Genomic DNA, 13,352 nt, shown 5'->3' with positions numbered 1-13,352 from the left:
AGTAACAGAGACTGGCATGCAGAACTTGATCCACACCCATATATAGTACCAAAACCTGTAAGATATTGAGTCAATACCACAATCAGATACAGTGTCAAAGACTGACAGGCATATTATAGAGTTCACTTCCATAGAATACCAGTTATTTACATGTGCAGAATGCATCTTGTTTCACATTCAGTCTGGATACTGACAGATACACAATGAATCACTACAATCATACTCAATACCAAGTTCAGACAAACACCATATATATCCCCCAATTATTCACAGTATCATAGACTGACAGACACAGAGTGAATCACAAAATCAATTAATTTCAGAGACCAGCAGATAGAGAATTAATCTCACTGTCACGGAAAGAACCAGAGAGTGACAGATATACAATGAGACCCAAGCTCACATAAAGTGACACACATAATTAAAACCACGCACATACATAGTACCTTAGACTGACACATTGAGAATGAATCAAACACATTCTGACAATAAGATTGATGCATACACAATGAAGCTCACACTCACATTTAGTTCCAGACAGTGACAGATACAGAATGATATCCACATTCAGCCACAGTAGCAGATAGATACAGAAGCTGCCCCACATTCCCATACAACACTCATGAATGACATACAGAATGAATCAAACAATCACATTTAGTTCCAGAGACTGACACTCAAATAATCTCACACTCAGACACAGTACCACAGATATATTTAGAATTAAATTCACTGTCATATAATGTACCAGAAAGTGTGGCAAAATTAATCTCATACAGTACAAAGGATGGATGGAATTTGTCCCACACTCAATGTAATAGGTTTTAAGTAAGTGAAGTGGGGTTGTCGGAGGGATGGGGGTGGAGGTGGGGAAGAGAACAAAATGGAAGGTATGTGTTAGGGCAGAGGGCAGGAGAGATTAACTGACAAATAGGTCATGCGGTAAAGGGAGAGTGCTAAGGGTGCAGTGAAATGCAAAACATTAGTATAGAGAGAGTGTTAATGACAGAATAATGAACAGTTCTGTCCAAAAGCACAAACTTGAAAAATCAAGATTAAGGCAGACACATGGTGACAAAAAATGATAAAATAAAATAAAATAATCTAAAAGAGCCAGTCATGCTCTGAAATTTTTGTACTCAATGTTCAGTCCGGAAGGCTGTTGAGTGTCTAATCAGAAAATGAGGTTCTGTTCCTGGAGCTTGCTTCACTGGAACACTGCAGCAGGCCGAGGACAGAAATGTGGGCATGAGAGCAGGGTGGTGAATTGAAATGGCAAGCAACCGGAAGCTTGGGTTTATGCTTGCGGACTGAGCAGAGATGTTCCGCAAAGCAGTCACCCAATCTATGTTTGATCTCCCCAATGTAGAGGTGGCTGCATTGTGAGCAGCGAATAGAATGTATTAAATTGAAAGAAGTACAAGTAAATCACTGCTTCACCTGGAAGGAGCGTTTGGGGCCTTGGATGGTGAAGAGAGGGGAGGTAAAAGGACAGGATCTATGCCTCCTGCAATTACATGCAAAGATGTCATGGGAAGGGGACAAGGTGTCAGGGGTAATGCAGGAGTGGACAAGGGTGTCACGGAGGGAACAGTCCTTTGGATTGCTGACAGGGGAGGGGAAGATGTGTTTGGTAATGACATCACGCTGGAGGTGGCAGAAATGGTGGATAATGATCCTTTGGATGTGCAGGCAGGTCGGGTGGAACTTCATTGCAGTTCTGGGAGGGAGGAGAAGGGATGAGGGCCGAAGTGCAGGAAATGTGTCAGACATGGTTGAGAGCCCTGTCAACCACAGCTGGGGGGAAATCCTCGGTTGAGGAAAAATGAAAACACATCAGAAGTGCTGTTGTCGAAGGTTGCATCATCAGAAATGATGTGTCTGAGATGGAAAAACTGGGAGAATGGAATGGAGTCCTTACAAGCAGAAGGGTGTGAGGAAGTGTAGTCAAGGTAACTGTGGGAGTCAGTGGGCTTAGAATGAATATTAGTGGACAGCCTTATCCTCAGAGATGGAGACAGAGAAGTCACAAAGGGAAGGGAAGTGTCGGAGATACATCATGTGAAGGTGAGGGAAGGGTGGAAATTGGAAACAAAGTTGATGAAGTTTTCCAGTTCGGGGCAGGAGCAGGAAATGACACTGACACAGTCATCATTCTACCGGAAAAAGAGCTGGGGGGTGGGGCCCTGAGTAGGACTGGAGGAAGGAATGTTTGACATACACCACAAAAAGACAGGCATAACTAGGACCTATGCGGTAATCCATAGCAAAGCTTTTTATGTTACTCTCTGAGTAACACACCTCCTGACTCACCAAACCGTGTCCACCATCTACAAGGCACAAGTGAGGTGTGTAATGGAATACTCTCCACTTGCCTGGATGAATGCAGCTCCAACAACACTCTGGAAGCTCGACTCCATCCAGGACAAAGTAGTTCCCTTGATCGACACCCCGTCCACCACCTTAAATATTCACTCACTCCACTACTGGTGGACAGTGGCAGCAGCGTTTAACATCCTGGACAGCACCTTCCAAACAGCCGACCTCTAACACCATTTTTTTTACAAGATGCACTGCAGCAACGCACCAAGGGTCCTTCGACAGCACCTTCCAAACCCGCAACCTATAACAACTAGAAGACAAGGGCAGCAAATGCATGGAAACGCCACCAACTGCAAGTTCCCCCCAAGTCACACACTATCCTGACTTGGAACTATATCGCGGTTCCTTCACTGTCACTGGGTCAGAATCCTGGAACTCCCCTCCGAACAGCACTGTGAGTGTACCTACCTCACATGGACTGTAGTGGTTCAAGACAGCAGCTCACCACCACCTTCTCAAGGGCAGTTAGAGATGGGCAATAAATGCTGGCCTAGCCAGCGACGCCCACATCCCATGAATGAATTTAAAAAAGGTGCACACTGCTGCCACTGTGCATCAGTGGCGGAGGGAGTGAATGTTTGTGGATAGGGTGCCAATCAAGTGGGCTGTTTTGTCCTGGATGGTATCGAGCTTCTTGAGTGTTGTTGGAGCTGCACCTATCCAGCAAGTGGACAGTATTCCATCATACTCCTGACTTGTGCCTTGTCGATGGTGGACAGGCTTTGTGGAGTCAGGAGGTGAGTTAATTGCTGCAGGATTCCTAGCCTCTGACCTGCTCTTGCAGCCACATTATTTTTTTGGCGACTCCAGTTCAATTTCTGGTCAATGGTAGCCCCTGGGATGTTGATAGTGGGGGATTCGGCGATGGTAATGCCATTGAATGTCAAGGGGAGATGGTTAGATTCTCTCTTGTTGGAGATGGTCATTGCCTGGCACTTGTGTGGCATGAATGTTACTTGCCACTTATCAGCCCAAGCCTGGATATTGTCCAGGTCTTGCTGCATTTCTACACAGACTGCTTCAGTGTCTGAGCAGTCATGAATGCTGCTTAACATTGTGCAATTATCAGCGAAAATCCCCACTTCTGACCTTCTGATTGAAGGAAGGTCATTGATGAAGCAGCTGAAGATGGTTGGGCCTTGGACACTACCCTGTGGAACTCCTGCAGTGATGTCCTGTAGCTCAGATGATTGACCTCCAACAACCACAACCATCTTCCTTTGTGCTAGGTATGACTCCAACCAGAGGAGAGATTTCCCCCTGATTCCCTGGAAGGACAATAGCAGCAGATACATGGGAACACTGCAACCAGCAACCTCCCCTCCAAGCCACACAACATCGTGACTTGGATCTATTTTGCCGAGGGCATATCAAAATCCCGGAACTCCCTCCCTAATAGCACTGTGTGTGTACCTATAACATGTGAACTGCAGTGGTTCAAGTCGGCAGCTCACCAAAACCAGGGCAATTAGGGATGGGCAATAAATGATGGTCAATCCAGCGATGCTTACATCCCATGAAAAAAATAACAAAAATGAAATGGAGTTAAAATCTCTATGAAAGAAATCTTTATAAAATTCTGCAAGCAGTCCATGTGACCAGGAGATCCCCACCCCCTTCATTCCAGTTCCTGCTAATTTTACTTGCATTCATTCCACTTCATTTTCACACACGATTCTCTCATCCTCCTTTAAACCCTCTTCAATAAAACCACTCACTTTCAATAATTTGCAAATGGATTCATTTGCACATAACTCCTAATAAATAGGAGATACTGGAACGGCTGGCTGTACTTCATGTTGATAAGTCATTAGGACTGGATGGGATGCAACCAAGACTGCTGAGAGCTGTCAGGGTGGAAATTGCCAGAATCTTCTGATTTTTATTTTTTGGACTGACATTTGTTTGTCCCAGGACACAATAACGAACTAAAATGAATCTGCACCGAGCAAATATTAACGTCCAACATCTGCAGGTTTCTTCCAAAACATCAGGAATTTCAGTTTCGATCCTCGGACCTTTTATGTTCTGTTCCATTGATATTTTGTCCCCTGATTAAAATTGATCCTGGGAAGTCTGTCCTCTGAGCGGCCTGGCACTCCGAGTTCCTCTGCAGACATCCGGTTGATGTTGTTGGACCAAAAGATCCCGAAAACCCGAGAAGAAACGTCTCCCAAACCCCTCCGAGTGTGTCTCCATTAGACCATGCAGCCACCACCTGTATAATGCATAGCAATGGTGAGGAGTATGAGTTATTTCAGTGCCTGCGTTTTGTGGAAATAGAGGATTAAAGATTTAAAATAATTAAAATCACTGAATAGATCCTCTGTGAGCAGGACTCAAACCAAACTGGGATAAGTCCAGTGGATCTCAATGTTGAAATCTTTAACCACTGGACCATGGCAGCTGAAATCACGCCCCTTTTATACAGACCGAGGATCATCCTACACTGATCCACTTCTGTTCATTTTTGTGTCCTGGGACAAAAAAGTTCTTTGTAGCTGTCAGTCAAAAAATGGTTGGAAGGAACTTCATTTATTCAATCACCAGCAGCCGCCAGTTGTCAATCAACTCAATCCCTTCAGCAATAGAGAGGGAGAAAGAGAGAGAGAGACTGTTAGAGAACTTCCTGCATTCAGTCCTGACCCTGTCACACTCAGCAGTTTCTCACCCAGACCCTACTCTCATCAACACTGAACATTGTTACTGAGACCCTTCAAATACTGTTTATAAAATGAATAAAGGTTCAAAGTTTATGACAGCTGGATTGAATGGAACCAAGTTTAATAAACTTTTCGCTCTGACTTGATAACCACATTAGACAGTCCTTCAATTGGTCGCAAACGTTATCAGCTGTCAGAATATTTTTACTGAGTTGAATAATTTCTGTGTGAGGAATGTTCCAGCATCATAAACCAGGGGAACGTGCTGACTGAGCTGTGTCTTCATCACTTCTGGGCAATCAGACAGTTCATCCTTCATTCTGTTCTGATTCACTTTCCCAAAGCGGATCTCCAGATTCTCAAATCTGGGGACAAGGATTTCTTATTTGCTTCTTTTCAGTTTTTATCATTCTCAACTGACAATATAATCCAAAACTCGGACAAATCCTCCACCTTGCATCGTGTCCCAGACTCAGTAGAAAGCAGCACATAGTGACATGAACACACTGACAGATACAATCCGTCACACTCTGATTCAGTGAGATTAATGTCAAGAGTGGTTTCCAGATCAAATGCAATGATGAACAAATTTCTCTCAAAGGAGGTGTGGTTGACTGAGGTACCTTTATAGTATTTGCAGTGAATTTCTGTACAAGAATGGACAATCGTCAAATATCCATTCGGAAATCCTTCGCTCAGCAAAGACAGATAGAGTCCTGTTTTAAATAAAAACAGAAAGTGCTGGAAATATTCAGCAGGTCTGGTAGCATCTGTGCAGAGAGGAGCAGAGTTAACCTTTCAGCAGTTCTGATAAAATGTCACAGACCTGAAAGGTTAACTCTGCTTCTCTGTCCACAGATGCCACCAGACCCGCTGAATATTTCCAGCACTTTCTGTTTTCATTTCAGATTTCCAGCATCTGCAATATTTTGCTTTTGTTACTGTCCTGTCTTATTGTGCTGCTCAATAAAGTAGTTGGAAAACCAAGTTACAGTCAGGCTTAAAGGGGATTTGAATCCAGGATTGATCTGTTCATTAAAGAGGTACTTCGACCAACTAAGTCAAAGGGTCAAAATACAGTGTTTGAGTTTTTTGAGCTACAGATTAGTGCAGATCTTTCTAGCTGTGCTGAACATTGATTTCCATCTCCGGGTTCTTTCTGAATCTGTGAGTTTGCAGTTCTTTGCGAGTGAGTGGGAGACATGGAGATATGTTTAGACGATTTCCTGGCAAATCATTTGCAACTCCATATTTTTCTGAAATTTGTACGAACACATTAATGACATACGTCACGCCGTGAAATTTCTCCACAAAACACTGAAAGGTGACATTGTTAATTGTGAGGGGGTTTTTTCACTTATTCAGACATACATTTGGAAGGAGTGATCAGAACGTGATTCACACATGACGTGATGACGTAATGGCGTGAATAAACACTTCCTTGAACTGGCCATATTTGGTATCCATTTTTTCTGCTCGACCCACCTGAATATTATAGAGAAAATGGCAACAAGGGGAAGATAAAGTCTGTAAATATAGGCAGAAAACAGCAGCAGGGACTGCAGTAAACAAGATCAGCCATTTCCTGGTGACTTAGTTGCTCGGATAGTGGAGAATTTAGATCGGTTGTGGACAGCATGAGCCTCAGACTGTCTCCTGAGTTGAATAGGATACCGCACGGTCTTCGTGCTCATTGAGGAAATTTGGCTGTACTCATGGGATACAGCTGAAAGATGGCAACGAATGAAAGGGTTTGAGCAACATTCCGTTCCTGTATTGAAAGAATGGGCATGTTTTTAGAGTTAAGAATATTTTGGGACTGGAAGGTGAGGCGGTCAAGACTCAGAATAAGGCAATTCCTGAGAAAAAGAAAACAATTTTGCTGTGGAAATTGGCCTGGAAGTGTATGACATGCTAACAAAGCTTCCTGCTCTGAACAAAGCAAAATATGTGCCAGTCAAAACAAAATCACCAAGTTGGAGGAACATTTCAACCCAAAGCCACTAGAGATAGCAGAATGCTATAAATTTGGAACCAGAAATCAGAAAAGTAGTGAAGCAGTTGGTGAGTATATTGTGGCACTGAAGAATTTTTATTACGTTGCAACTTTGGCACATTCTTAGACCATGCATTACGAGACATATTTGTGTGTGGATTTGGTGAACAAAAGAATCCAATCGAAGTTACTAAACACACAAAATCTTACATTTGAGATCGTGTGTAAGATTGCTGTTTCCATGGAGATGGCATCAAAGAATGTTAGGGAATTTTGTCCTATGCAGGTAACTAGTACAGGCTTCTGTCCACCGTTAAAGTGCTTCAGCCAAGTCTACAGTGGACAGACATAGCCAGAAGAGTGCCAATGATAGCAGTTTAGTGTCGTTATCACCATAAGGGCAACCACACAGCCCAATCATGTCAGTACAGAAATGCAAAATGTTTTATTTGTCAAGCAGAGGCCAAAGAAGGAAAGGGAACTAATTCCAGTGGTAATGGAAAACAGTGATGTTATAAGGGTGGAGTTCACAATCTTTGAAGTGAATCCAGAGTGCCTAACCAAAGAGGAGCAAGGGCTGTACAGCATTTATGCCACTAGCAATCACTCAAATGATGGAGACTTTTGTATAATGCTGTTGGTAAATAAACAGTACATTGCTACGACCATGGATTGCTCCATCATGAATAGAGAAATGTATGGGAGCAAAGTCAGTGATGTACCTCTAACTGAGAGCACCGGTCAATTGAAAACCTACTCTGGTGAGGTGTGAGAAATGTGTGGGCAAATGGAGTGCAATATCCAACATAAGAGCAGGCCCCTCAAGTTACCCATTGTTTAAAAAATTATGTCAGTGGAAGTAGGCATCACTGGCAAGGCCAGCATTTATTGCCCATTCCTAATTGCCCTTGACAACTGAATTGCTTGCTAGGTCATTTCAGAGGACAGGTGAGAGTAAACCACATTGTTGTGGGCCAGCATCACATACAGGCCAGACCAGGTAAGCACAGCAGATTGCCTTCTGTAAAGGGTATGAGTGAACCAGATGGGTTTTAATGAAAATCAATCATCGTTGCATGGCACCACTGCTCAGATTTTATATTATTCATTAATTAATTGAATCTGAATTCCACCAGCTGGAATTTAAACTCATATCCCCAGGGCATTAGTCTGAGTCGTGAGATTATCAGTTCAGTGACATTACTGCTATGCCAGCCTCTCCCCTACAAGGTAGTGAGATATGTCAACAAACCAATAATAATGGGGAAAGACTGGCTTTGAAAGCTGAAGTTAGACTGGAAGCATGTTTTTTCAAGTTGAAACAACCAAGGAGCTTGATCAGCCATTGAATAGTTACAGGAACACTTTCGAGGACAGCTATGAAGGCATAATCAGTGTGAAAGCTCACATCTGAATCAGGCCTGATACCAAACCAGTATATTGCAAAGTTTGCCTGCTTCCTTATGCTTCCAAAACCCAGGTTGAAGAGGAGCAAAAGAATCTGGAGAGATATGGTGTGCTGGTGAAAACTGATCACTGTGATTGGGCAAACCCAATTGTCATTGTGCCCAAGTCAGACAAAACCATTAGTCTATGTGGGGATGACAATGTCACAATGAACTAGGAAGTGGATTATGAGAAGTATCCACTACTGATCTCGAGCTTTGTATGCGGAGTTAGCAGGATCCAAGCTATTCACAAAGTTGGATTTATTCCATGCTTATGCACAGCTCAATGTGAATCAAGTGAATCTGCAGTATCTCACAATAAACACACACATGGGGTTATACTCCTACATAAAGCTGCCGTACGGTGTGAAGCCTTCTCCAAACTTCTTCCAAGTTACAATGGGTAAGATTTTACAAGGAGTGCTACATTGCTTGTGCAATCAGGATGATGTGTTGATCATGACTGTAACAAATGAAGAGAATTTTCAAGTGTTGGATGAAGTGTTAAAAAGGCTCAATGATCACAATGTGTCACTTGAAAAAGAACAAGTGTGCCTTTGTACAATCTGAGGTGGTGTACCTTGGCCTGATAATCAATGAAAAGTACTACAGCCAGTGAAAGAGAAGACAGAGGCTATGGTCAAAGCCCCTAAGACAAAAAGATGTGTCTGAATTTAGATCTTTTCTACGCATGGTCCAATACTACTTGCAATTTCTGCCTGAGCATGCAATGGTGTTAGCTCCACTACATGAGTTGTTGAAGAAAGATGTGAAATGGAAATGGTCTAAAGCACAACAAGATGCTTATGATGCATGTAAGAGAAGCTTGACCAGTGACACACTACACATTCATTACCACACAAATGGTGAACTGAAGCTAGCTTCAAAATATGGAGTTGGAGCAGTAATCAGTCATGTTGTGGATCATGGTCAGGAGAAGCCCAGAGCATTTGTGTCACGTACCCTGACCAAGAGTGACTGGAACTACACACAGATAGGAAAGGAAGTGTTTGGAATCATCTTTGGAAACAAAAAGTTTCACCAGATTTTGTTGGGTGGAAACTTTACGCTAGTAACAGATCATAAACCACTAATAGCTATTCTGGGACCAAAATTTACAATACTGACAATGGCAGAATCAAGGATGCTGCAGTGGGCTGTACTTTTCTCACTGTTTGACTGCAACATTGAATATCGTAGTTCAAAGGAGAATGCTATCGCTGACGCACTGTCACATTTACTGCATGAAGATTTAGATGTAGACTGTGAAGGTGCAATCTTCATAATAGAAATTGTGGCCATGGCTGAGTCGACCAGTCGGCAGGTTCACTGTGAGCCGATAACACTGCCGGGTAAAGGCCGCTTTCCAACTCCAATCTTAACACAGGAGATTCCCCAAACAGCTGCAATAAGGTGTTTGTAAACTGCTGGAAGCGGATGTGTGTGGAAATGGTGATGTTACTGAGGAGGTTTCTTAGTATCGAATGGATTGTGTTTCGGTGGGAACATTACTGAGTGTTAATTGTAGCGGGACCATATTTAAAAGCTCCGGCTTTCTGGAAGGCTTTGACTACGAATGCCGAGTCTGGAAGGGTTTGTGTGGAGAGCTGGGTTTCGGTTCTACTGTTAATAAAGGGTTTGAAATTGGCAGCCCGGAGGAAACTGGAGGTGGATCTGAAAGATGAGGGGCCGTTCTCTCTCAACCAAAACAAGAAATGCTGGATTCACTCAGCAGGTCTGGCAGCATCTGTGGAAAGAGAAGCAGAGTTAACGTTTCGGGTCAGTGACCATTCTTCGGAACCGTTCTCTCTCTGTCTGTCACTCTGGGTGTCTCCTCCCTCTCGCTCTCTGTTTAATCCTCACTCTGTCTCCTCCACTCCCTGCTCTCACTCTGCCTTTCTCAGCCAGGTCCAGGGGGTCTGTATACAAAGGATCCTGAAGGATTCTGTTACTCATGTACTGCAGTGATCTGAGTGAAGAATCATCATGTCTGGCAGAGGTAAAGGAGGGAAAGGACTGGGCAAAGGCGGAGCAATGCGGCACCGCAAAGTGCTTCGTGATAATATCCAGGGCATCACCAAACCAGCAATCCTCCGCCTGGCTCGCCGTGGCAGGGTCAAGCGGATCTCGGGTTTGATCTATGAGGAGACTCGCGGGGTGTTGAAAGGTTTCCTGGAGAATGTGATCAGGGATGCGGTCACCTACACTGAGCACGCCAAGCGCAAGACGGTCACTGCCATGGATGTGGTGTAGGCTCTGAAACGGCAGGGCCGCACGCTCTACGGATTCGGTGGTTGAACAACTTGACCCTTTCCAGCAAACGCACAACAAAGGCTCTTCTAAGAGCCACCCACCACCTCACAGAGAAAGCAGTGACCTGGAAATGGGAGCTGGGATAGGCTGTTCAGAACAGTTCAATCAATCTGCTGTGTTCGGGATACAAAACTGGAATCCCCGACTTTGATATTTCAGTTGTAGCAAGGATGTGCAGTGGATTTGATTTTGTAAACGTGCTGTGTAAACAGTGCCCGAGACTCTCCAGTTAGTTATTTCCCCAGTCGACACATGCCCTCAGTGAAAAGCCACATTACTCCTCCAGAATCACTCATTGTTTTCATAGAATTTCAAAATGATTTCGATGCAATGAGAGAATCCGGGAGTTTTGCAGCAGCCATTGAATCGGTCACTGGAACCAGACCCACTTGTGATGTTATTTCTCCCGAGACGGTGTTTCCTGCACTGAAACTGACAGGGTTTGTGAAACTGATCAGTTTCAGCTCAATCATTCAGGGACCTGGAATTTCCGCAGTTTGAGCCCGAGCCCACTTCTGATTGGTCACCCTCTTCCCATTCGTATGTCTTAACCAATCGCAGAGCTTCGAATTGGAAAATGCAGCAAATCATTGGCTTAAATTGTCGACCTGACAAAGTTTGAATTCGAAAAAGCCGCCAATTTCAGTATCGGAAAGAAGCGATTACTGGAAAATCTATCTAAAGCTGATCGTTTTATATATATATATATATATACATGTGTGACCATTAAAAAACATTTATATTCCGCTTTTATCAGCAAATTCCTGGCACCATTTTAAAGCTGTTCGTAAAATAGCGCCAGGAAATTGTGCTGATAAAAGCGGAATAAAAAACAAGATTTTGGATGGTTATGTCCATATTTTACGAACAGCTTTAATCTGTAATATTGTTGGTTACTCATCTGTAACTGCCGGCAAAATGTAACGGGACAAATAACTCAAATTCGGTGTGGAAGTAATAAATTGGACAGGGTTTCGGGGGACAGTGAGAAGTCACTGAATTAGTTGCTTAAACATTGTAAATCTGATTCGGTCCTGTTACTGACATTCTGGAATCAGACAGTAATCAGCCCTTTCACAGAGACTGTGGGTGGCTCTGAAAAGAGCCTTTGGTTTATTAGGTGACATTTTGGCCGCTTTACTTTTTCTGGGAGCTCTGAGCGCTGGTTTTCTTGGGCAACAGCACGGCCTGGATATTAGGCAGCACCCCGCCCTGAGCGATGGTCACCCCTCCCAGCAGCTTGTTGAGCTCCTCGTCGTTGCGGACGGCCAGCTGCAGGTGTCTGGGGATGATGCGGCTCTTCTTGTTGTCCCGGCCGCGTTACCGGCGAGTTCGAGGATTTCAGCGGTCAGATACTCGAGCACAGCAGCCAGATAGACTGGGGCTCTGGCACCCACACGCTCAGCATAGTTATCCTTTCTCAGGAGCCTGTGAACACGGCCCACCGGGAACTGCAGTCCAGCCCGGGAGGAGCGAGACTTGGCCTTGGCCCGAGCTTTGCCGCCAGTCTTTCCTCTTCCAGATATTTTCACAAATTCTTTCACGAAGAATGGATATTTTCCACAGCATTTACTTTACTTATAGACTGAAAACTCTCCTCATTAGTCGGTACTTAATTCACCTTATTTGCCTATATTCATCACCAATCAGGTCACTGACAACAGAAGAGGACGGGATTTACCCACCACAACCTCAGAATCAGAATTTGTCAATTTCAAAAAGCCCGCCAATTTCATTTTTGGAAAGGAGCGGATTAAAATAAATGTCATCCTTCGTCAAAGATTTAAAATCCCTTCTCTTTATTTTCTTTTATTCAACTCCTTTCATCACCAATCAGAGACGCGGGTTTTAAATGTTGTTTAAATTGTGGATCTTCGCACAATCGCTTTCAAACTGTCCCGGGCGGTACTAAATCCCTGTTCACAGCATTTCCCTGAAGCGAAACGTTCAGTTTATCTTCAATCAGAGCCCAGTGTCCTTCTCTGAAAAGAGGGAGCCGGATCGAATCCTCAAACTGCCCTTAATCTGCTCTATAATGATCCCATTCCGGGCTGTTACACTGCGGAGAGTTGCTGTTGATAAAATGATGAATCAGTTCACATTTCAGGAATAGAGTAAAGGAACGGAGGTCTGACTCTTCCCGCTGAAAGCAGCTGTTAAAGCGGTCATTCAGGGGCTGTGCAAAAAAAATAACAGCTTTAAGCAAAAAAGGAAAGGCGAATGAGCGCATTATGGGTTCATGGGACAGAAGACACAAACACAGTAGTGGGATCGTTATTATATTATACATTATCTTAGTGATTTAATAGAGATGTTCGGATGCAGCTTTTTCAGAGAGATTGTGGGTGGCTCTTAAAAGAGCCGTTGTGTTTGGGATGTTTTTCAGTCCATTGTGCAGTTTTACTTGGAGCTGGTGTACTTGGTCACCGCCTTTGTCCCTTCCGACACGGCGTGCTTGGCCAGCTCCCCGGGCAGCAGCAGGCGCACGGCGGTCTGGATCTCCCGGGAGCTGATGGTGCTGCGCTTGTTGTAATGGGCCAGGCGGGAAGC

General features: G+C 44.0%; 1 protein-coding gene across 1 annotated transcript; it reads left to right on the top strand.

The window, feature by feature from the left end:
• The first annotated feature begins 10,475 nt into the window (after positions 1–10,475).
• On the top strand, positions 10,476–10,742 carry LOC137364206 (histone H4 type VIII-like). Its single transcript, XM_068027579.1, has one exon. It carries the CDS (start codon positions 10,476–10,478, stop codon positions 10,740–10,742), a length of 267 nt encoding a protein of 88 aa, XP_067883680.1.
• The last annotated feature ends 2,610 nt before the right edge of the window (positions 10,743–13,352 follow it).

This window comes from Heterodontus francisci, unplaced genomic scaffold (genome assembly GCF_036365525.1).
Source record: "Heterodontus francisci isolate sHetFra1 unplaced genomic scaffold, sHetFra1.hap1 HAP1_SCAFFOLD_172, whole genome shotgun sequence".
NCBI classification, from domain to species: Eukaryota; Metazoa; Chordata; class Chondrichthyes; order Heterodontiformes; family Heterodontidae; genus Heterodontus; species Heterodontus francisci.
Note: the sequence above shows the minus strand (reverse complement) of the source record. Positions and strands in the feature narration are given on the sequence as shown.